This window comes from Pezoporus flaviventris, unplaced genomic scaffold (genome assembly GCF_033815535.1).
Source record: "Pezoporus flaviventris isolate CSIRO_AGI_PZ_B2104156 unplaced genomic scaffold, CSIRO_AGI_Pfla_v1 ptg000036l, whole genome shotgun sequence".
Classification (NCBI taxonomy): domain Eukaryota; kingdom Metazoa; phylum Chordata; class Aves; order Psittaciformes; family Psittacidae; genus Pezoporus; species Pezoporus flaviventris.
Window position 1 is genome coordinate 16,160,798 of NW_026892584.1, and position 23,386 is coordinate 16,184,183.

The following is a 23,386-nucleotide window of genomic DNA, read 5'->3' on the forward strand; positions in this document are numbered from 1 at the left end:
TTCAGTGTTAGTTCAGCACTTTTTCACCAGCTGAATAGCTTATTCCTTCTGAGTGTTGGCAGCCTTTGGCAAAAGTAAAGCAATGTCAGCATTCCCCTGTTCCATCTATTTTTTGGAAAATGAATCATTAAAAATATTCCATTTTCACCTTGTTTGCAAGTTGTGGTGAAGGCTTCTCCCTCAGTTAAATTGTGACATTCTGGCTTGAAAAGCAACTTCAAGATCAGGAAGATAAGCTAACACACACATTAAAAAAAAAAAAAATCCTCCTTCTTCCTTGTGGAAAGAAATTCAGGAATTCAGTTGAGCCACTTCTTTTATTAGCAGTGAGAAACATATATTTTCAGAATAATTGCTGATAAAACAACATATTTGTAAAATGTAAACTTCATGCAACTCTCTGGAGTTCTTCACAGTAGTTTTCCTTTTGTCCCCCAGCATGCAGCAGATCCAGAAGCTTTGGTGTTACAGGGTCCTGCAAAAGATCTACCTACTCATGTAGGTAGATGCCCACTATCTTCGTACAGTCTCCGATGCCATAGCTGCACTGCTACTGCTAGGTTAAGGTGGGCACAACTATGTCCACAGCGTACCAAAGGCATGCCTCAGCAGCAGAAGTACCTCCTAAGAGTGGGCTGAGATTTTTGTGCAAAAGGTGAAACTCCATCCCACAGGCACTGATGCTTTTTGTTGTGTACAAGGTACAGAGAATAACTACACATCTTTCTCCACCTTCAAGAAAGAGGAGCTGTTGTGGTACAGGGAAGTTATGAGATAGGTTCAAGGCAACACAAGACTCCTTGGGTGAATTCAAGGGTCAGAATTCAGATGAGAGCTGTAGTCCCTGTGTTTCAGCTACAAGACCACCTATCTTCCCTGCCTTCTTGTGTCTGTGACCATCATAGTTTCCAAGGGGGAGCATGTTGCAATTGTTTTTCTAGTTCTGCTCTTCTTTCACAGGTTGCCTATAAAGATCTGCAATGCTGTTGCACTGAACTCATTCAGAGCTCTCCTGAACACACAGCCCTGCTCTGATTTCTGACAAAACAACTCTAGGAGTTTTTTATGACTGCTCCTGCAAACGGGCAGTGTTAGAGGAAGCACATATCAGCAGTGACTCCTTGCATCTTGTGGACACTCACTGTAAGCTGTTCAGAGCAGGGACCGCCACTTTCAACTTCACAAAGCTTTTGGCCTGTCAGTGCTTCGGACCACAGCACTAAGGAGCACTTAGAAAGCCCGTTTTCAGAAGACTGAAACAACACATATTCCTTGCTTCAGTTTTTATGGGATTTTTAATGCTACAAGAAACAATGAATTTTATTCTTAAGTTTTCCCTCCTCAACTGCAAGTAATTCAAGTGCAAAAATATCAGGAGGAGAATATCATCCACAGTGAGGGAAAGGCAGCGGTGGATCTCTACACTTCCGACGACTCCAACATAAAAGAGTTAATTTAATAAACGGATAGATTTTGATAAACCGTGGCCGTGTTGTGATGACCTGCTCCATGGGTATTTGTTTCCTTGTACTTTAGGCAATTTCGTTTCTGTGTGTGCAATCACAGCACCCTCTACTGCCTCTTGTTTAGCTTGCAGAAGGGCACCAAATGATTGTAAACTGAAAAGGACTTTTAGAGTGGCCAGACTGATTATGAGGGATTGTTTTATAAGTGAAACAACACCCCACCATGAGAAAGGTAACGCAGGAAGGTATTTCAGTTCTGTCTAGAATGCAGTCGCGAGCTCTTGAATGAACAGTACGAGTTAATTCCTCAGGGGCTCAGGCACTTATCAGCCTGTGAGCAGTTTTCCCCTTTTATCTGTATGTAAGTTCCACTTCTGTTGGCTCCATGGAGATAAAATAAATGAGCGTTCCTACTGAGAAACTGGTTTTCCTAACTCAAATGCTGCTTCCCTGTGTTCCCAGATCAACTAACCTGGGCCTGACAGAAAACCTCCCCCCTTCCACAACCTGCCCCTCACGAGTTTCGAGTATTGCAGATGTGAAATGACTCCTTCCCCGCGCCCAGGTGCCGGTTTGCTCTTAGCGGTTCCTTGTACAAATCCAGGGGTGTTCATCACCCCCGAGCCCTCAGCCGGCCACCAGGCCAGGACTCTTTACACCAGCCACCTCAGCACTGCGCCGGCAGCCAGAACTGCCTTACCACCTCCCTCCCCTCGCCTCGCCTCGCCCAGCCGCAGGCCACGGCCACCGCCACCACCCGCGGGCGCACCCGGCCTACGCTCCGAGCCCCGAGCTCAAGCCTGCCGGGGAGCGCTCCACCTAACGGGAGGGGGGGGGTGCTGAGCGCTCGGTGCCACTCCCCACGGCTGAGAGCGCAGGAGCCGTTTGCCCGCGGAACATGTAACGAGAGAACGGTGCTTGCTATGGGCGGTAACCGCCCGATCACCAGAGCACAGCCCCGCAACCACTCCCCCGCCTGACCGGCTCCTCCTGCGGGAGAGCACGGCGAGCTGACGCGAGGCGAGGCGCGCATACGTCAGCACGCCGGGCTGACGTGGCGCTCCTCTCCGCGTGCGCGGCCCCGCCTCCTGCCGTGGCTGCGCGTGCGCTGGCGGGTGAGTGCGCGCGAGTGCGGGGTGCTTCCGGGCGGTGTTGGCGGAGGATGGTGCTGCTGGAGAGCGAGCAGGTGGGGTGGCCTCGGCCTCGCACCCGCACCCGCTGCGGGGCGACCGAGGGACGGAGGGAGGGAAGGAGGGAAGGAAGGAGGGGGCCTCCGCAGAGAGGCTCCTCAGAGCCCCGGGGTGTGCCGGGCCCGCGCAGCGCCGCGCCCTCGCCCGCCCCGGCGGCATGGAACCGGCGGTGGGGTTTAGGCGTCGTTGTACCTGGTACCTAGGGAGGGGGTGGTGGGGACGGAAGCCCTGGGCCCGCGGTAGGTGGGGGGTGTTAGAGGTTGCTTTCCGGGGTGAGAACCTAGGGCTGTGCTGTCCCTGGCTGAAGTCGTGGGGAAGGAGAAGCGGGAGTTCTCCCTCCCTCGGTGCTTGTTTCGGGGAGGCTGGAAGGGCCCGGCCTGTGCGAACGGCGCCGGCGGAGAGGGGCAGCGGCTGCTCCACGGGGGTGAGGGAGGAGGAGTGAAGGCCCGTGTGGTGGACTCCCGCCAAGGATGCGGTCTGTCTCTTGCAGTTCTTGACGGAGCTGACCAGGCTCTTCCAGAAGTGCAGGACATCGGGGAGTGTTTTCATAACGCTGAAGAAATGTAAGTTCCGGGTCCGTTACTGGGTTGAAGAGGTGTGCCTCTAAATCAAACCTGGTGTGGTTAGCATATTTTAAAAGCTACAGCTGTAATTCAGAGTATCTCGATACAAGAGGAGTCCTATGGACAAATCAATCATCCTAGCTGCAGTACTGATAATCTTGAAGTTAGACTGTGTTTCAAACTGCAGGAAATACTGGGGCTTTCTAATTATTAGTAATAATTGGAAATTAACTTTAGACTTCTATGAAGGCAGAATATAGCGTTGCCTTTGTGTGTACATGTTTCTCTGGTTTCTGGCTGGCTGGCACTGCTTGAGAAATCGAGTGTCTAGGCTGTGGTTTGGCATGCATTTAAAACATACTGCTGCTGAAGCAGGGGCTTTGAGCAGCCTGGTCTAATGGAAAGTGTGCCTGCACATGGCTGGGGGGTTGGAACTGGGTAAGCTATAAAAGGTCCCTTCCAACCCAAACCATTCTGTGATTCATTCTGTGAATGATTTACACTTTTTTTTCCTGGCAGATATAGTTTATTGAACAGATCCTTCTGGGGTTAGAGGAAGGGTTCTGTGAACAAATTTGTGCAGTGTCAGTTCAGATGGCCTTAGATTTTAAGGTGTTGTACAGATCTCAGCAGCAGTTTTTAACGTCTCACGTCAGGAGGCATGTAGTGATTTTAGTGAAATAAGAATAAACATTCTCTGCCTTTCAATACAGATGATGGCCGAACAAAACCAGTACCACGCAAAGGCCATGTAGAAAGTTTTGAACCAGCAGACAATAAATGTCTTCTAAGAGCAACTGATGGAAAGAAGAAAATTAGCACAGTGGTAAGTGACAGTTTTGGGTTAGAAAGATCAGTAGCCCTACCTGTCCTTTATGTAATGCCCTGTGTAAGTGACATTTGTCTTTACATGAATTTCATGAGAACTACCTTCTTAATTCCAGAGAAACCATATGGTAGCTAAACACATTGCTGATGTTGGGATGCTGAAGTGTTGCGCTTACCTGAAGTCTTAGTGCTTACGCTCAGCATTACAGATGGGACAGTAGTTTATACGTTTGTTCTGTATGTGGGACTTTGCTTCAGAATGGTACTGCAGGACAGTGAAAAGGGACTCTGTTTTCAGCAACCTTGGCTGTTGTGTTTTGAGTTGGTGAATCCGTTTGGAGGGAACAGGGGAACTGCTTCTAGAGACATGGGCAGAAGGATGCAGGGCAGTTATGGAGTCTGCAGTATGTAGACAGATGCTTGGCGCAAGGAGAAGAAAGGTCCTGCACACCTACACTCAAGCCTCAGATGACAAAGCGGTAGTTTACTGTAGACCTCAGTGAAATTACTGAAGCTTCTTACAATCCATGAAAGAAATGAATGTTACCAGACTGAACCATTAGGAAAAGGATTCTTGTTTCTTGGCAAGAAATACGGGCATGGGTAGACTCTTTTAAGCCTTAATCTTGCTTACCATGCATTTTATTTTTTCATAGAGCTGTTTGTATTTAACTTTAGCGGACTTTAGCTCTCCTCTGTGATGTAACTCAGGAAAAATGTTACTTTGAGAAATCTTGAGAGGATCTGGGCAATAACGTATCTTTATGGCCCTATGAGTAAATAAATCCTTCCTTAGAATATTTCTTCATGTACTTTCCATTTGAAAACACATGGATTTGGGACGAATGGCCTCCCAAGGAATTTTATTAATGGAGTAAGGGGTGTTTTCAGTTTCCTAAATTGGTGAAGTCCTAGGGCATTTTAATAGAGCCTACTTACCACTGAATGCGGTGCATTGATCTAATTGCTGCTAGGCTAGTCACTTGGTGAGTGAACGTGTACTGATATTTGGTTTGTAATAGAAGTCAGTGGTTTTGTGGCTGACCTCCACCCTTATTTTGTAGGTGAGCTCCAAGGAAGTAAATAAATTCCAGATGGTAAGTTTTGTATGCCTTATATCTTCCTTTCCTGTAGCTACTGGGGAGTGGTCAGTAGGCAGCACTGGCCAGCTGTGAAGGGGTTGGCTCAGTGCAGAGCTGCCATGCAGATTAACCTCAGACTACCCATCTAGCTGCATTTGTTACAAAAATAAAAATCCCATTGCGTTTCATCTGACTTTCTGCATTGATTTAGAAATAGTTTTCCCAGTGTGGGGTGTAAAAGCAAGATTTCTGTCAGACAATGCAGATATGTGTCCCCATTAGCAATATGTACAATGTTATTTCTAGTATATTGTCACTTGTTCTTTTAATGGTTCTACTTCTTATTTCAGGCGTATTCAAATTTGCTGAGAGCTAACATGGATGGGTTGAAGAAAAAAGACAAGAAAAGCAAAAACAAGAAGAGTAAAGCAACGCAGTGATGAAAGAATGTCCTACCATCACTGTAACAGACTTGACCCTTGCTCAAAGCAAAGTCCATTTCTTTTTGAGTTACCACTTGTCTTTGGCTTTCCTTCCAGCAGGATACTGGGATGTGTTCATTACTTTTGTTTAAACTGAAAGAGCAGAAAGTACTTTCTGTGGATTGCTGTATGGCAGGAGTATCTACAAGGTTATACTGAAATAGCTCATCTGCCAACTAGCTTTGTACTTATACTGCTGTTTGTTTTGTATTTTACAAGTGGGCAGTGTAAAACCTGTTTAGGGGTAACACGGGATGAAGAGAAATGTACCAGGAGCCAAAGTAAGACTGGAGCAGGTATCTCAGTTACAGAGGCCCAGGTTTATAGATAAGCCTCAGTACTAGGGAAAGTGGGTGCCAATATATTACCAGGAACAGCAACTTTCCTGTTTCTGTCTTATTTTGAGGGACATGATACCCCTAAGGCAACCAGCATGGTGCTTGAGCTCTTGCAGAGCCAGGCAGCTGTGCCTTTGCTCTGTGCTGATCCAGCTGTGCTCACCCTGGCTCGGGGAGGGCAGGATTATGCATCATGTTCACTTCCGACATGGCTTAAAAATGCTCATGTCATCTATACTTTTTTATAGCTTCATTCTGCTGTATATTTGGGGATCTAAATTTCCCCACACTTCACATCTTACAAAGTAGCTCCTTTCTATGAGCAGATGTAAAAGGTGAATACTTAATTGTTCCTATTAAACACAATGAGAAATGGATGTGGTTGTAATGACTGATGTGACTTGTCTTGATGAATTGCTAGGGATGGTACAATTATCTTTGCCTTTAGTACTGACTCTCCTGATGCTACTTCATGTATTGCTGCTACAACTTTTAACAGTCCTCAGAAGTTCTTGGGTTTGTCTTTGTAGTTATCTCTTTACATATTTTAATTTTGTCATCTTCAAGAAGAGAGCAGGAAACCTAAGTAGGTAGTTCTTAATGCAGTGAGCTTGCAGTGGTAAAGGAAATCATTTGAGTTAAAGAAAGAAACAGCAGTAAGCTGTTTAAACAAGGTACCAGGTGGGGAGGGAGGGGAAACACCAGTGTATTTGCAGAAATCTCTAACTTCTGCATATTCACTCTGTAAGTATTTTGTGAAATACAATGCATAGGTAACTATGGCTGCTGTAACTCATCTTTGTATTTGTTCTGCTTCATTGTTTGTGATGGAGTTGTGATACAGTTCAGCTTCAGGAAGATAATTTTAAGATTCCCATCATCACTGTGACCTTCAAACTTAATCTGATGACCCATGTGAAGAAAGGTAGTTCAGAACTTTAGTTATGCCTCTAGCAGGTGCAGGCTTTTTCTTCTCTTAAAAGGCCTAGGTTTAGGTCCATTAGGTCTGAAACAAGCTTTTGCTGTATCGGTTCTTATTTCACCTCCCTGAAAGCAGCTGCCTGATTTGAATGCAAAAGTATAGGCAGGACAAGTGTAAGCAGCCAGGCTTGTACCAACTCAAAAAGCCCACACCACAAAACTTGCAGTATACTTCTCGAGAAGGCCCAGTAGCCAAAACCTTTTATTACATAAAACCCCTTATTCAAAAAAGTTCAGAACAGTTTCTTAGAAGATAACGCATCCTCTCTGATCCTTGAACTGAATTTCAGTGCTGTTGTTGCATGTTGACAGCCAGTCTGAAACTATTAAAAATTTTACATTCACAGCTCATAATTTCTTTTGTGGCATAAGGGATGAGAATGACATGGTAATACATGTCTGTGGCTGTAGTCAGACTTGCTCCTTAATTGCCTATAAAACTTTTATTTCCACTATGTGACATAAATTTACAAGTTTATATTACACATGAAATTCAATCGGGACACATAAAAAGGCAGTAGTTGCCTGTCATAAATTATTGCAGCTTTTTGAAACTTCTTTTGACAAAACGCTGTTGTTTGTTAGTAAAAGCATCCCACAAATGATGCTTTAAGCACTAAAACAAAACCTTGTATTCATCTCGGTAGCTGTACAGGATAAGTGCAGGAACCCTGCAGAGGGAAGGAAAAGAGAAAAGTTTTAAACTTTGGAACTGCAGCTTCAAAAGCTACAATACCTATGGCAAAGCTCAGCAATAAGCTAACAGCAAAGATGCAGTAGAAAAGAAGTTCTAGTTCCTTTGGATATGGCTGCAATTTTCCCCTTCATTCTCTTTCCATTTAGCCTGCTCAGTTTTCATTCAGTGATCTGAAGGGCGACAGCTATGCGGTACTCTGTGCAGGCATCAGATGGGAAAGCAAGACTTTGTCAGGGATTGTGTTACATTCATACCCAGTAAAATTCCCCAAATTATAGAATGCTATTTGGATGTAATAACTGGGTTCTGTTGCTCACAGCCTTTGAAGCCACAGGAAGAAAAAAAAAAAAACGAAGTTTCACATGATAATTAGTTGCCTTGGTAAACATAAGCAATTTTGGGGCATCTTGAAGAAAAAGGAATCAAAATCTGGTTTTGGTCTCATTTAAAAGTTAAGTAGTATCTTCAAGCTGAACATAGGTTTAAGAAAATGTATTGCAAATGAAGCCCATAACAGGACATAAATACCCCGGTCTCAGTGAACTGTACCAGTACCTGCCAACAGATGCAGATTTGAGGCTTAAAACAAGATGTGGTCAGACTCTTTTCAGCCTTGCCAGAATCCAACAAGAAGACTACAAGTTGAACATGAATGGTTTTATGCTTAGAAAACAGAAATGGGCTTTACTGCAGGTGTTGGGAGGGCATGCATCGTGTTTGCTTAAAGTCTGTCAGCTATGCCAGACTCCCACAGTATTCCTTCAAAGCAGGAGGAACTAAATGAATTTTGAAAGGCAAGCCGAGTCCCTCCCATGAGAAAAGAGGGTTCTTCTGCAGTATATTAAATATATATATTTATATAGTATATATAAAGAGGTATACTTCCGCAGAACAACAGTATACCTGACTGTATGCAATTGTTTGCTCTTCCGTTTTATGAACAAAGCAGCAAGTGAGGTAACAGTGGGAACACATTTTAGAATTTCTTGAAAAGGCTAATAAAAAAAATTTACACGTCCAAGAATTTCCATTTGACCACAAGTGGGGATTAGATGGCCAGTAAAATTTTCCCATACTCAAGGAACTATACATGTTTTGGAAATATTTCTTTCTTCCTCAGGGAGTGGGAAAGGGGAGGACAAACTAAGAGCAGCTTATTTAAGTAAAGTTTGAAGGCAGAAAAAATTGAGGTATTTTATGTACATGTAAGAGCTTAACAAGTTTACCTCTTCTCCACTTTGATACTATAAATTTCATCACAAACTGCTTGTAAGTATGAACATCTCTGTTTTGGCCATCGTGACATCAGCTGTCTCACAGTAACATCAAAGGCTTGTCTGTCTCCATCAAACTAAAAATAAAATTGACAAGGATCTGTGATACAGTCTTATATTCTCTTGTGAAGGAAACACTTCTCCCAATAGGATTCAGTCTTCTGAACACGTGTAATGTCAACACTCCTTAATTAAACATGTTTCAAACAAAATTCATATAAAGAACATGTGCATCTTGAGTTTTTTAAATGTACTAAGAAAGTGGTCACTAATTTCTCAGCACAGGTAGTTTAGCAATAGAAAGGTGTAAGCAATGAAAAGGGCTCCCTCAGTTTCACAATGCTGGATAGAATGTGAGAACTGTGGTGTAAGGGTGGCCAAAAGTGAATGATGCAAGCTGTTCACGTGCCTGGTTTTGGTAAGGAAAAGGTGATAAACTATCTCCATGATTTAGATAAGACTGGATAAACTAAGTATTTTGAAAATATTTTCAAACCTTGCACTGGGATCTGATGATCAGACAAACACTCCTTCAGAGGAGCAGATGAAAGGTATGAAAGCACTTCCAGGTAGGATGCCATTCTTTTGTTTTGTGGGGGCTGGGGAGGCATCCATCTCACTCTAGACCTTCTGACTTTAAAGCTACTGTTGTCATTAGAGGAAAGAAAAGAGCTTTGTCCTTGGTGGCTTTTTTTCACCTCAGCAAGCAGTTTCTGAGTTGTTCGAAGGTGTCAGTATAATGTTGATACATCAAGTTTTTATCTTGGCTTCATTAAAAGATATTTCAGCCACTGCACTCTAAGCAACTGCCTCAGTATTTTGGGTCCTCCTTTATTAACAGGTTCAAGAGACATCTATGTTGATACTGCTATTAATGCTTATTGTCTTCTGAAAACGAGCAGTAAGGATTCATTTCAGTTAACTGTTCTTGGGGAAAAAAAAACCAACAACAACAAACCCCCCAAAAAACCCCCAAAACAGAGCTTCGGCTTAGGACTTCCTAATGCTGTCGTGTAACTTGACAAAAGCATTTTTCTAGCCTGAGACAAGCTCCTTGGGTAAAAACAGTTCTAACAAGTTTTAAAACCTAATTCAAACTCCTTGAGGAGAAAAACTTATAGGAGAATTTTACAGTCCTCTTCATTATGAACAGAATTTATCATCTATTGTTCCATTAGAGTTTTAACGACAATGTTTAATTGCTTACCTCTAATGATAAGAAGTGTATCATAGTTGCTTTTGGCAGGTCTACCTGTAAAAATATGAAGAAATCAATACAGTTGCTCTGTTACCAGTTTGCTAACTAGATTTCAGCTATACTGAAAGGAGTCAGACTTCTGGTTCCCAAAGAAGCACTCATGCTGGTAGAACTGGGAATTTACCAAGGTTTTAAGCATTTAAATAAGTTCTTCATGATGGATTCCATTATGGAAAGGATCCAGACAGCAACTGCATCATCTAATTCAATTAAGAAATTAAAATGAATTCAAGCTTCTGCCAAATACTTACTGCTAAAATCTCAATCTCACTTGTTTTCTGTTGCAAGCTAGAAATGAACGTCTGAAGTCTTGTTTGCACCTGACAACAAAAGATGGGCAAAAGTAAAATACACTGCTTCTGTGACACAGGTAGGGAACACTTATTTTAACAGAAGAGGCTGCTTCTAACACAAGATATAGAACTACATCATATTTAAGCTAAAATTCACATTAATATCATTTTCAGTAACAGTTCCACCATAATCCTTGATGAGTAGACAGGAAGGAGACTGGGGCTGAGCCACTCCTTCAGCAGTGGTAAACACTTGATAATACTGGTACTAGATCCTTTGTAATACTGTACCAAAGCAGACAGTACTGCATGTTACAATGTGTATTCTCATGTGTGTAGTAAAAACTTCCCTTCTGTTTCTGCCTGTTAAATAACTTTTCAGAGGAACATGAGAACCTGTGACTGGATACAGTGAATCGTATCTAGTTGAAGGATAACTCATTTGAAAGCCAAACCAAGGTACCAGTCATGCCTTGCAACACTTTTTTTCCAGAGCAAGCAATACTGCAAAGGTAGTGCTTTACAGATGTAGCTGCAGCCTTGCACTATATTGTCTTTGTACCTTGGAAAGATGCTTTTGTGTATTAAAACCCTGAAAACATAAGTCTGTTTAGCTCAAAGCTCAGAGTAACATCCACTTCTTTATTTGGGTTCCAAGTACTGTTTATAAGGGAGGATTTTCTGTTGCACACCCACATTTGGGCTGAAAGGGTGGTAAGATTACAGTTATGTTTTACCATGTACTCTAAATATCTTGAAGCCAGTAGCCATGAATGACTAACTCTTGACATTTGTTTCTAGTATCATTTAATCTTTTCTACGTTATTATAATATTACATTTTAGGTAGGGCTGTTTGCTTAAATCTACTATTTTTTTAGACCGTTAGTTTGAGACAGCATAATGAAATACATAAGTATCTGTTACATACATATTACAAATTAACAGCATGTCGAACTTGTACCTTTAACATGTTCCAGCAATTACTAAAAAAATTCCAGAAAAATAGTTCCTACTAAAAATAAAATTTCTAATACGTATGTACAATGATGGCTGAGCAACCATGTCACAGCTAATCCCCAAGACCCAAAATGTTATAAAAAGGTGGTCTTTGCTTTTGTATTGTTCATAGTCTATTTTATAGAATCATAGAATCACAGAATAGTTAGGGCTGGAAAGGACCTTAAGATCATCTAGTCCCAACCCCCCTGCAGGGACACCTCACACTAAACCATGCCACCCAAGGCTCTGTCCAACCTGGCCTTGAACACCACCAGGGATGGAGCATTCACACTTTCCTGGGCAACCCATTCCAGTGCCTCACCACCCTTACAGTAAAGAACTTCCTCCTTTATATTTATGAATAATAAACAGGATGTATATCTGTAAGGTACGTGATAGTGAAAATATGAATTTTACCATTCCTTAACTTTTAAGGATCACCTCTTCATACTTATTTAATGTATGTGTACCTGAATTTCTTGACGACGCCTGGCACTGGCAGATAATTTTTCAGGAGCTATAACACTAACATTAGGCACCGCAAGAGTTCCATGTGATTCAAATACACCTAAAATGCAAACATATATTTTTAGATTACATTCCTTTACACGAGAAATAGCAAGAAACAGAAAATTCACTAATATTAATAAACTAAGATCTGCATAGTAAAGGGTTCAAAAAGCTGCTAAAAACCCCCAAAGCAAGTCAGGTAGATAGGATAGTGAAACACGTGCATGTGCATTCTCAGATGCTCACTTATGACTTTGAAGGACTGGTTGGTAAGACCAAGAAATATGATATTTTGTATCAGTGTTCCCTGATACTAATAAATGGTTCCAAATGGCTTGCAGAATTTTACACAGGAATGTAGCATGCCTAATACCAAACCAAGAAAAGCTATTACAAGAACGAGGCAACTGTTTAATGCTTAGTCCCAAAGCAGAGTCAATAACAAAACAAAAAAACAAAACCCAGCCCCCAGTTCACCCAAATAACAAGAATAAAAATTTGAAATGGCTTATTTCAAAATCTAAGTTGCCACTTATGGTAATCACACACACACGCACACACACATACACACACAAAAGAAGAATAAAGTTAAGCATGGCCACCTCTTTCTCTCCCTGTTACGCAAGGGAGGGGGGGAGGTTGTTTCTTTGAAAGTAACCACCACCACACACTGTATCAGTACTTCATAAAATAATTATCAAAAATGTCAAACTTTATCCACACAATGAATGCTTGATATTATTCTTTATATACAAATTTATAATATCAGACTAAGGAGTGCAAATCTGTAGCTAGAAATGTAAAGGCATTTTCATTTGAAGAAAAAAATCTTAGTAGAACAGTAGGTCAATGAACATGGGTCTCAGCACTGTAACAATCACGGGTCATGTCATTTTTCATCAAGATGATGTTTAATTTCCCCTCAGCTAGGACATGTTCATCGGTTTTGGCTTTTCACCCCTCCTAAATCACTACATCAATGAGTGCTTATGTGGGGAATGTTCTGTATATTGCTCTGAGCACTTTGTTTAGAGAAAATTTCACATTTAGATCACTTGGAACAACATTTGAGACTAGGAGGAAGTGGCACTGCTGGGAAACATTTTCATGCTCTGACTATGGTAATACTTTTGAATTTTATGTTCTAGCAGTATTTTCTTGTAAAACAATTTTTAATCAGAAACAGTTTGTATGTTCTTAGAAACTAAGTACCTGAGATATTAGTAAATGATCCCTTCTGATTTGGTACTGAAAGATTATCTGAGGTTTCTCTAAAAATAAACAAACAGCAGTTAGGGAAACAGATTTACAATAACGAAGAAATACTGTAATAAATTGTTTCACATTATTTTACAAACATACTTATTTAAATCTAACAAATAATAATAATTAAAAAAATCTATGGATATGGCCCATATTCTCCAGAATAAATTCTATTCTGGAACAGACAGGAAATAGTAAAAAAATCACGTTGCAAAATCTGATCTAGAAGCAATCTTTTTGATTCCTACGGATGCAAAGAATGTGTTCCCATCATGCAGGAGTGATTTAGATCCTAATAAGAGAATATACTTTAAGAATATTTCCTCTAAATTACTAATTTAATCTACAACTCCTTACAGGTTTCTATGAGATAATATTAAACGTATTGAACTAATATTTATGTTTAAGATCACACATATTCAAAGAAGCTTTCAATGGTTTGGATCTTTACTTTGCACATTCAGGATTCATTAACAAAGAAATTTACCAGTGCTATTAGAATCACAGTTATTGCATTTCTCTGTTTAGTATTATCAAACATGGTATTTTCTATATTCTGTTCTCACGATCTAGAAATAAGGTAAATTTTAGATAGAATTATTTTCTTTCACAGCTTCTAACAGATCTTGTAGATCTGTCACAAAACACATGAGACTTGGGTAAGTTGTTAAGTTAAATGGCAAGACTGGCTGAAGCCAGAAAAATGAGAATGAAGCTGTGGGTAGGAGGGGTAGGAGGAGACGTCAACCACCTGCAGAAACTACTGCTCAAGCTGGGCATTTCCCAGCTTAACAATTTCCTCTATTGTTAAGTCTGTTCAGAAATACTACGAGTGTCAAATGTGTTAAGCTTTTGAATTCTAGTTTGTGTGACTAACCATGTCTGTTCCTGCTGCCAGTATACACACACACATAGATTTACACACACATAAATATATATAGATGTAAATATATATAGATGTGTGTAGAATTATATTATTTACAAAAGATGTGTGAATAACAGCTATACTGCTTATGCACACAGGTGTGAGTGTAGCCTCTCCTGTGATTTCTGTACTAACTTCTGTTGGTGACAATAAATAGCAATGTCAACAAAGATAGGATGATGGGGTGTTGCTGTGTACCCCGAGTCTTTGCTAGGTGTTATTTTCATTTACACCCGCTAGGATGTACAAGTATCCTACACCTTCATTTTTACCGTATCAACACTGCCTCAGAATGAAAGGGATTTGCTGCTGTAAGTCTTTGATTACACAGTATATGTAATGCGACTTCTGGTCAGTAACGGGTACTTGCTGGCAGTCCTGCATACAGACAGTGCTGGTGTTCTGGTAGCATTTGAGCTGGATAACTGCATGGCCTTTTAATTTGTGAAGCACCAGGGATGTCTGAATGTAACAGCAGCTACAGAAATCAGTCTCTTTCTTAATCTCAATAGAATTCTATAACCAAGCCTTTGCTGTCTTTTCTCCTCAAAAGAAATTCAGCAAAGCTCTTACTCTTTACTAAATAAAATCAAGATTTAACTGAGCACATCTTAAAATTATTTCGCTAAAACACACATTCACTTCTGATTTTGACTATTCACATTGACATTTTATGTTACTTACCTACTACATCTTTCATCACAGTTTTTAGTTTTCAGTTTCTGCATCAGGTGATCTAGTAAGTCAGATTCTAAAATCCTTTTCTCCGTCTGTCTGTCTTTCTCAAAGGATTTCACCTATGATGTAGTTCAGTGAGTCTTAAGATTTTTGATTCTTAAAATAGTATATGAATAAACTTATCAAATTTAGTCAAAACCAAACTGGAATATTCACTCATTAAGGTGAAGCATTCAAAGGTATGAAGCTAACATCATGACCAATCAATCACTGCCAATTAAATCTCTGATTACTTTTTTTCCCCAACCAATTTACTCTGCATTCCCAAAGCTTAAAAGAGTTTGGTTACTTGTATTTAGTAGGTAATAATTTTTTAACAGAATGGTTCATGGGTGCAAATACCACATAAGTAATATCATATTTGTTTTGTTTTTTTTTTTTTTAGTTAAGGAATTATATTCGAATAAGGCCTGCCTTTCAGTTTGCATGAGTTACAGACTCAAACATTCAAAACTTTGAGTATCTGCTCCATCTTATTCAGTAACAACACCATTTGCCTCCTTAGCACGTTCTTTGTTGGTTTTGCTTCAATAAAGCTGTATTCAGAGAACTGCTCTGTCATAGTCTCATGGAAAACATTGATATATTGCATCCTCATCATCAAAATCTACTTGTTTATGCAGTTATTGCACAGTTATAATGACAATGCCAGTAGTAAGTGGAAAATATTTTTGTAATGCCCACTGACCAGGTAACACGGCCATCCAGATGCTGTAAAATGGTTACTATTTTTCAGTCAAAGAAGGAATTTTTATTCCAAAACTAATGATCTTTTTTCTAATGATCCAGAATCAACAATATTTTAAAACTTTTAACTTCTGGAAAGATTCCAAATCCAGAGGCTGCAGAGCACAGAAAGTGGTAATTCACCTTGTGACACAGTCCAGACTTTCCATCTTAACCTCAGCTTACAGATACGAGGAATGTGGTTCACTCTACCAGCCTGAACTACATGGATTGATTTAGATTTATGTTTCAGCTGTCTTTGTATTTATAGTTAGTAATTTTATATTTTCAGGTTGGATATAAGGCAGAAGTTCTTCCCTGTGAGGGTGGTGAGGCACTGGAACAAGTTGCCAAAGCAGTGGTAAATGCTCCATCCCTGGCAGTGTTCAAGGCTTGGGCAACATGGTCTAGGGTGAGGCCCCCTGCTCTTGGCAGAGGGGCTGGAACTAGATTATCTTGAGGTCCTTTCCAACCCTAACTATTCTATCATTCTGTATTTGTTTTGTATCTCGGAAAGCTGGAACTGGAAACATCACTGAGTCATCTCATTATTTTTGTAGTTTCAAAGAAATCAGAAACAACAGAAACCTTTTTCCACATAAAGACACCAATGACTCAAAGTCAGCATGTTTGCATTTCTTTGGACTTTCCTAGAGGAAAGGGGGTCTGTAAATAACAGTGTTATGGAGGGATAAAAAGCTTCAGAAAAACATTCCACTACTTATCAAGTGAAACTGTATTTACTGAATTTCATCTACTTGGATACTTTAGTGAAAATAATAATGATCTTGAAAAAAGAAATGCAGAACAGATTACAAGTCTGTAACACCATCAAGCATCCTCTGGTCCCACACTCACCTTCACATGACTTCCTTCTTTATCTGACACAAGGGCCACATACATAATCCCAGAGCACCTGCAATATTCTTGCAGTTCTTCTTGTGACTGAAATGGGAACAGGGGAAGGGGAATGGGACCAAAATTCGACAGATTATGGAATTATTACTTAAGCAATAAACTTAAGTCTTCTGTCCTTCATTAAAACGACTTTATATGCAGCAGCTACACTGATTATGTAAGCATCTAAGAGAAGAAAGCTTTATTAACAAGTCCAAGAGCTGAAACTTCATTATGCATGTATTTATACACCTAATGCTCCTTGAAAGTTGAAATCTGTTTAAGTCTACACTAGACAAAGAGAATGTCTAAGCCTTGCAGTCCTAATTCCCACATGGAAGGGCTAGCTGGATCTAGAAGCAAAGATTTTACAGATAACTGTAAAAAACATGCAACGCAACATCAATCCAACAGCCACCACCCCACTCTCTGCAACTTTCAGTAATATGTCAGTCCTGCATGACTGGTACTGTGTCATGAAAGCTGACTCTAGCCATCATCCTGAGGCTGCCTTACATCACTATCAGTGATGAGAATGATGTAAGTCAGCTTTACTGGAGGGCTTGCTATGCTGACTTAGGAGTGGGCTGTAAGACAGCATTAGACAGAGACAAGAACTACTCAAAATCTTCATTACTTTAAAGAACTGCAAGAAGAAGACAGCCCAGGGTGATCATAGAAAAAGCATTATGATCTGGATTTTTTTAGTTTTGAGGGACTGAAGCCATTGGAAATGTTACAGTGAAAGATTACAAAGAAATCAGGCAATTAAGGGAGTGAGCTCAAAACTGTCTGCTCTGCAGCACATGAATCAGAATGGACAACTGCACAGCACTTCTTCTGTTAGTCACCAACTGACATCATTAAAGGTGACCCAGACTCATAATCCTCAGGTAACTGCCACTACTATTGGAAGGGACTTCCTCATTGCCATGGAGCTCCCTGCTCCAGTGAGGCAGTAGGGGATAAAGCTCTGGTTTCAGCTGCAGACAAAAGGAGCACAACTCAGCTTGCCACTTTCTCTCCCTCTCTTACCACACGTCTCTCCAGGAACAGCACGGGTACCCCATAGTGTATCTAGTAGCTGAGTTTACTAAACTTTTTATAAGAGTAGAATGGTGTCAATATTCCCCCTGTACCTACTAGTCTTCAGCCATGTGGATAGATTTAAAAGCCAATGTTACCGTTCTGTTCTAGACATGCCCTTATTAAGGATTAACTCAGGGATTCTACTTGCAGCCCTCACTGAAAGGAAAATTCACTGCCTTCACTGGTACAAATATGCTTCTGCTTTGAAGCATCTCCACTTCACTTAATTTGAGCTATAGTAATTTTAAATTCATTATGCAACTTTTCCCCCTTTGATTTCAACAGGCCTTGGACTCTGCTCTCCATGTATAATTAGGGAAGCTCACTTAATTTATTCCTGCTTAGAGGAGTGCATAAAGATACTCCATCGCACTTCTGGGTACACTGGGATGTAGAGAGGAAGAATGCTGCAAGCCCAGTGAATCTTACAATTATTGCATCTGAACAGTGTGCTATATGCTCAGTTTTAAGAGTCTGTAACTCATAAAAAAAAACCTAGAAAAAACTGAAAAAGGGCAGTCTCAGGCTGCACTATCTTAAAGACATCAACAACATAATTAACACAGAGAGACAGAAATTCTACCTGGGACCAGTCATACATGATTTCGGCTGGAATTCCTACAGTCCAGAGTTTCTGAACAATATTGATAGCTCTACCCATGGACATCTGACCAACACTTACAACCAGCAGGTCACATGAGCTGACAGAAACCTGAAGGGAAAGTAAAAACAAGAGGGATAGTATTAGCCACGAGACCTCCTTTTCCCCCTTCATAAGGCAGTGAAAGTAACAAAGAGAATAAATATGCTAATGCTTTTCAAAATCCATCAAGCTGAAAAAACAGGTTAGATCCATCTCTTCTTAGAGCCACAATCTACCTGAGCATGTTTGAGAGCCACTGAAGCTTGCTCTTTGCTAAAAAGCATCTGCACAGCCTCAGCTTGCGAAGTATCCTAGCTTATTCTGTTCTTCCCTTTTCTGCTTAGCAATGTTAATCTATTCTTATAAAGAGAAGTTTGTAAAACGCACATTCCACAACCAAGTAAAACTGTGTGACATTGTACAAAATAGTCCATTTGCTTAAGTTTCTTTCCATTTCCACCTTCTATATACTTTTATAAGGGCAGAAGTGGTAGGGGCAAAGTAACACTTATTAGGTACTACACTTATCAGCTACTACTCTTCTACCTGCAACAATCTACAGGCTGAGGAAGATGTCTCATTTAAATTTTTAAAAAAGGGATATAAAGCCTGAAGATCGTCTTCTCTTTCCCTAATTCTTATTAAATAATATATTTTTATTAATAAACTAAGTAATTCTCTGCAGAGAAACACAGAAGAAAACAGGTAATCTCAATATTTACTGTCTATTTCAGTATGCTATTATTTTGGGACACAGCTGAACATCTTTGTTTTTACCCATCTGTGGCTACAATTAGGTTAGTAAACTGTCAGGAGTAAACAAACAAACAAAGGCCCTATATCCCGCCCCCCTCCAAAGACTTACAGAATCCTCCACACTGGAAACAGCAGCAGTTATTTTATCTATAGCTATGCTGACTCCAACAGCTGAAGGAACAGGTCCTACCGTCTGTGGCCCTCTAAATTGTGGAATCTCAAAACAAGACAAAAACAAAATGGAAGACCCAAATAATTATCTCTGCAAAATGTCAAAAAGGCGTTTCATTTTTTTGTGGTTAAAATAAAGAAATAGATAGATAGAAATGAGTATGGTTTAAGTAAATAAATAAACAGAAATGAGTACATACCAGATGATCATACCTGCCCCCCGCAGCAAGAATTTCAGGCACAGTTCTTTGTCTTCTTTTGATGTATGCTATAAACTGAAAGATAATTCCATTGTGCTGCTGTATTTTGTAAACAAGCCCCAGATTTATAGAAACCTGTAAAATAAAAATGAGTATGTGTACAAGACCTTTACCAGTATTATAGTTAGTATAATTGATTTTCTGTTAACAGCAAGGATTGAAAACACTGTTTGCACATAAGGAAGACATACAGAAACACTCCTTAAATAAAAATAAGGAAATCATGTTTTAATGTTAAAGCATCCCAAGAGACCTATAGCAGAAAACCCAAACAGCAAGCCTCAAGGAAGGTGGAGGTGGGGAGGACTTCAGTAGTCAACAGCTTTCTGTATTTTTAAAATATTTCGTTTGTTTCTAAATTTAAAAATTCCTTTATGCTCTAAGTGATGTCTTCAGTCTGGGCTGGGGAAGAAAAAAATGGTAGTCTGTATGTCATTAGACAGAGATTAAACCAGAGACTTCTGACTGGAAGAGGTCTTAAAAGGAATCAGTGCCAGTATTATTACTTGCCATCAAAAGACACTTCGATGTGGTTTTTCTATTCTAAAATATGACTACTTTGTTTCCTGGCAAATTACAAAGCCCAGCAGCCTATGAAGCCATTAATTTATTAGCAGAGTATTTTACAAACCTGAAGCTTTATTCCAAGTTGCTTTAAAAGACCAATGACTTCCTCTAAATCCTTCATGCCATGCTTCAGCAGCTGAGTGACACCTGGCTTTTGTTTTATCATTGTGTTTAAAAATGGAAATACATTACTTGCTTCTCCCTTCTGTTCAATGAATCTGTAGAGCCGAGAAAGCTAAAAGCAAAAACCAAAGAAAAAAAATATAGGTAGCACCACTGACAGCACTCACAACAGATCACATCTAAAAAAACCCTAGACTTCGTGTGAATAAAATATCTGCCTCTTTTGTTTGTTTAGCCTAGCAGCCCATTTTCACCTAGTGAGTTGAGGAAAGGAATGGACAGGCACAAGACTCCTCAGGTTGTCCAGAAGTTAACCTCAACTCCTTATGTACATTCATCAACATTTGCAGACTTTTTTTTTTTTCTCAAGTTTCTCTCAGTTTATTTTACCAAATACCACTGTAAAATATTCTGTTTATCCTTCAATTGCTTCCACAGTCCAAAAAATATTTTAAAAGCAGAAAGAAACTTGGAGTATTGCAATACCGACTTTCAGAAAGAAGAAGGAACAAAATCAGACTCACTTCCAATTAGACTGATCTATTTTGAATAACAGATGTAACCATTTATTTTACTTACTCTGGCTGATTAATCTGCAAAATAAATAAAGTATTACTGAGTTACGGCAAGTTACAGAGAAATTATCATTGAATTAAAATTACTTACACTATTTGATGTGAGAGAAAGATTACAGAATTTGGCTTCTACTTCTCTTTTAGTTAGCTTTTCAGTCTACAAAAGAAACAGATTCAAACGTGTTCAGCAACCGAGTTACCAAAAAATTACTATTGCTGAGAAAAATTAAAACACAACTTTCCAATGCTTTTAATTAAATGTTTCACTTACAAACTGCAATAATACTGTAAAAGAACAAAACCAATAAATGACATATTTTCCACCAATACTGTAGTGAGCCTTACTCAGCTTCATTTCAAGAAGCAACAAAAAGCATACAAATACCAACTTAAGCTGTGCTTATGCAGACGTGCACTTTGTTGGGATTTAAACCTTAACTTAATTATTTAAATGGATTTCATCTATTTTCTCTGCTTATACGGTAGGAAAGACCAACATGATATTAAGATACATTTTGAAGTTTTTATTGAATTGCCTACCAGTTCTTAATTACACAGGTGAATAATTATCTCATAAATACACATCTAAAAATCTTAAAACATCTGAAAACATCCCAGAAGTAACACAAAAGGAATTAATCTAATTTTACAGCCCAAAGATAGTTCTGTTTCTTATAGATATTCCTGGTTATTCTGGCAATGGACTGTCATTCATTTTCAGAGACAACTCCACAAAACAAGATACTCTACAGTGATGATTATAGAGATTAGATCTATAACTAATCACTTACCACAGCATCATACAGAATGATGTAGACTTGATTGAGTTTATCCTCTGGTATCCCACAGTGCAAAAGTATAGCTTTCAGTAAGGCAGTGTGGTTCAAGTAAATACTGTAATTTCTTTCCTAGCAAAAGGTAAACAAAAAAGAAGAAAGAAAAAGTTTTACTTGCATTCCATTTGCTTAGTAATAGTAACATTAACAACAACAATAATTTCTAAAGATTTAATAATAGCTCAAAACTCACTTTAGACCCCTCCTTCCACCACCTTGCCTCCCATCTGTAACTAAGACTGACAAGGCTTGTCCCATTCTACACTAATCACCTACCTGACATTAGAAATACGTTACTTCAGTGGCACTGTAAATATTCAATTAATATTTCCTTTGCACACAAACCTATGCTTCATTTTAAGTTTACCTATGAAACGTATTTTTTATTTAAATCACAGTGTTCTATAATTGACTAACGATAAAATGTGAAAACGCCTCTGTAGCTAAAGTTAAAGGAACTACCCTTTTTGAAGACATTAGACTAAATATTTACTTAGATTAACATTTTAGGATGGAAAGAGAACAAAGGGCATGATTAAAGAATCTACCTGTAGCACTGAAAACTCTTGAATGATTTCTGAAATGACATAAATTGTTTCTGCTATAGGCAAAAAGCTATTTCCAGTAGATGTTACGATGTCAAATGCACATTCTAGGAGTTCTTTAGGATGACAGCGGTCTAACTTCCGAGGTCTGAAAACTCGCTCTATACAGTATCTAAAGGAAACATTGAAGAAAGAATTAGCATCTTCAGAGGTCACTGTCATAAAGCACAGCACTTGTGCAAAATGTTATCTCTATATCCCTTACCTTTTCAAGTTTGATATATTATTTCTAGCTACAAATCTTGCAAAAGGAATCTGAAAAACAAAATATATATAAATTGTTGAAACAAGACATTCTGACTAGGCTCTGGAGATTACTACCATGCAGTAACACTTGTACTCTCACATCTGTAAGTGCCTTAAATATTTGCCATAGCCAAGTAATATTAATCATCCTTGCTCCAAGTTTTAAATGATAACATTTCCCTCCATGCCAAGTTCCTAAAAGAGCTTGGAGAGGAACACAAGGATATTTCTTAATTACCCTACTGCATGCAAAATGCATCATAAATCAACTATTAGCATATTAAAATGTACAAGCAGATTATTTTGTTGCTTACATAAAAGGAGTATTTTTTAATAAATCTTTGGTTGACACATTTTCCAAACAAGTAATTCCTACAGAAAAATCAATTTTGTGGATCCCACACAAATCCTTAATTAGGAATCACATTGTATAGCTTGATCTTACAAATGCAAAGGAAAGACAAGTCAAACTGACCTTACATTAATGAAATGGAGTATAAAAAGTCATGTTCTTTAACCGTCACTAGTAAACAAAAACCACAAAGCATTTAGGTTTTAAATGCAAGGTAATTAATGAGGCCACCATTGCACATAATTTGGTGTGACTGAGAGAGGAATCCCAGACTGTAAACTGCTCAAACAGCAATACCTCCCAAGAGTAGACTGATCCTTGACAACATCTGTTTGAGAAACACAAAACTGGACAGAACATTACTCACATTCTCTATAAATAAGAAAGGGATGTAAATACTAGAATTTTCACTGGTCACTGGCTGTGGAGATAGTGTTCTCACGGGAGAATGCATAATTAGTACATAAACTCTGAATAATCCTGAAAGATACAGCAAGGCCATGAGAGGCCCGAAGAAGCTTAAGCAAGCAAGATAAGAAGAAGCTGGAATTCACTGAGTTAATGAGAACTGTGGACTGCTGGCAAGCTTTCGAGGTCAAGTTCTCACACCTGTGCTTAACCAATTATATGTTAGTCACTAAGGGTCTTCAAG

At 39.4% G+C, this 23,386-nt stretch overlaps 2 protein-coding genes across 3 annotated transcripts in view; one reads left to right on the forward strand and one right to left on the reverse strand.

Moving 5' to 3' along the window:
• The first annotated feature begins 2,507 nt into the window (after window positions 1-2,507).
• Window positions 2,508-6,326, forward strand: SRP14 (signal recognition particle 14). The gene is made up of 5 exons (XM_061463360.1): window positions 2,508-2,652; window positions 3,147-3,219; window positions 3,933-4,045; window positions 5,112-5,144; window positions 5,480-6,326. The coding sequence occupies exons 1-5, from the start codon at window positions 2,629-2,631 to the stop codon at window positions 5,567-5,569; spliced, it is 333 nt and encodes a 110-aa protein (XP_061319344.1). The 5' UTR covers window positions 2,508-2,628; the 3' UTR covers window positions 5,570-6,326.
• A 776-nt stretch (window positions 6,327-7,102) lies between these two features.
• Window positions 7,103-23,386, reverse strand: part of EIF2AK4 (eukaryotic translation initiation factor 2 alpha kinase 4) — a 38,264-nt gene continuing 21,980 nt past the window's right edge. The window contains exons 24-39 of one of the 2 annotated variants that reach the window (XM_061463359.1): window positions 22,342-22,391; window positions 22,080-22,248; window positions 21,487-21,603; window positions 20,787-20,852; window positions 20,062-20,232; window positions 19,371-19,505; window positions 19,109-19,216; window positions 18,184-18,312; window positions 16,473-16,559; window positions 14,835-14,947; window positions 13,175-13,233; window positions 11,923-12,020; window positions 10,411-10,479; window positions 10,109-10,153; window positions 8,854-8,978; window positions 7,103-7,601 (exon numbers count right to left, since the gene is read on the reverse strand). In XM_061463359.1, coding sequence (XP_061319343.1) covers window positions 7,547-7,601; window positions 8,854-8,978; window positions 10,109-10,153; window positions 10,411-10,479; window positions 11,923-12,020; window positions 13,175-13,233; window positions 14,835-14,947; window positions 16,473-16,559; window positions 18,184-18,312; window positions 19,109-19,216; window positions 19,371-19,505; window positions 20,062-20,232; window positions 20,787-20,852; window positions 21,487-21,603; window positions 22,080-22,248; window positions 22,342-22,391 — 1,596 coding nt within the window. In that variant the 3' untranslated portion in view covers window positions 7,103-7,546. Of the gene's footprint in view, window positions 7,602-8,853; window positions 8,979-10,108; window positions 10,154-10,410; window positions 10,480-11,922; window positions 12,021-13,174; window positions 13,234-14,834; window positions 14,948-16,472; window positions 16,560-18,183; window positions 18,313-19,108; window positions 19,217-19,370; window positions 19,506-20,061; window positions 20,233-20,786; window positions 20,853-21,486; window positions 21,604-22,079; window positions 22,249-22,341; window positions 22,392-23,386 lie in introns of those variants that run through there. The other variant, XR_009745103.1, reaches the window with a different exon arrangement.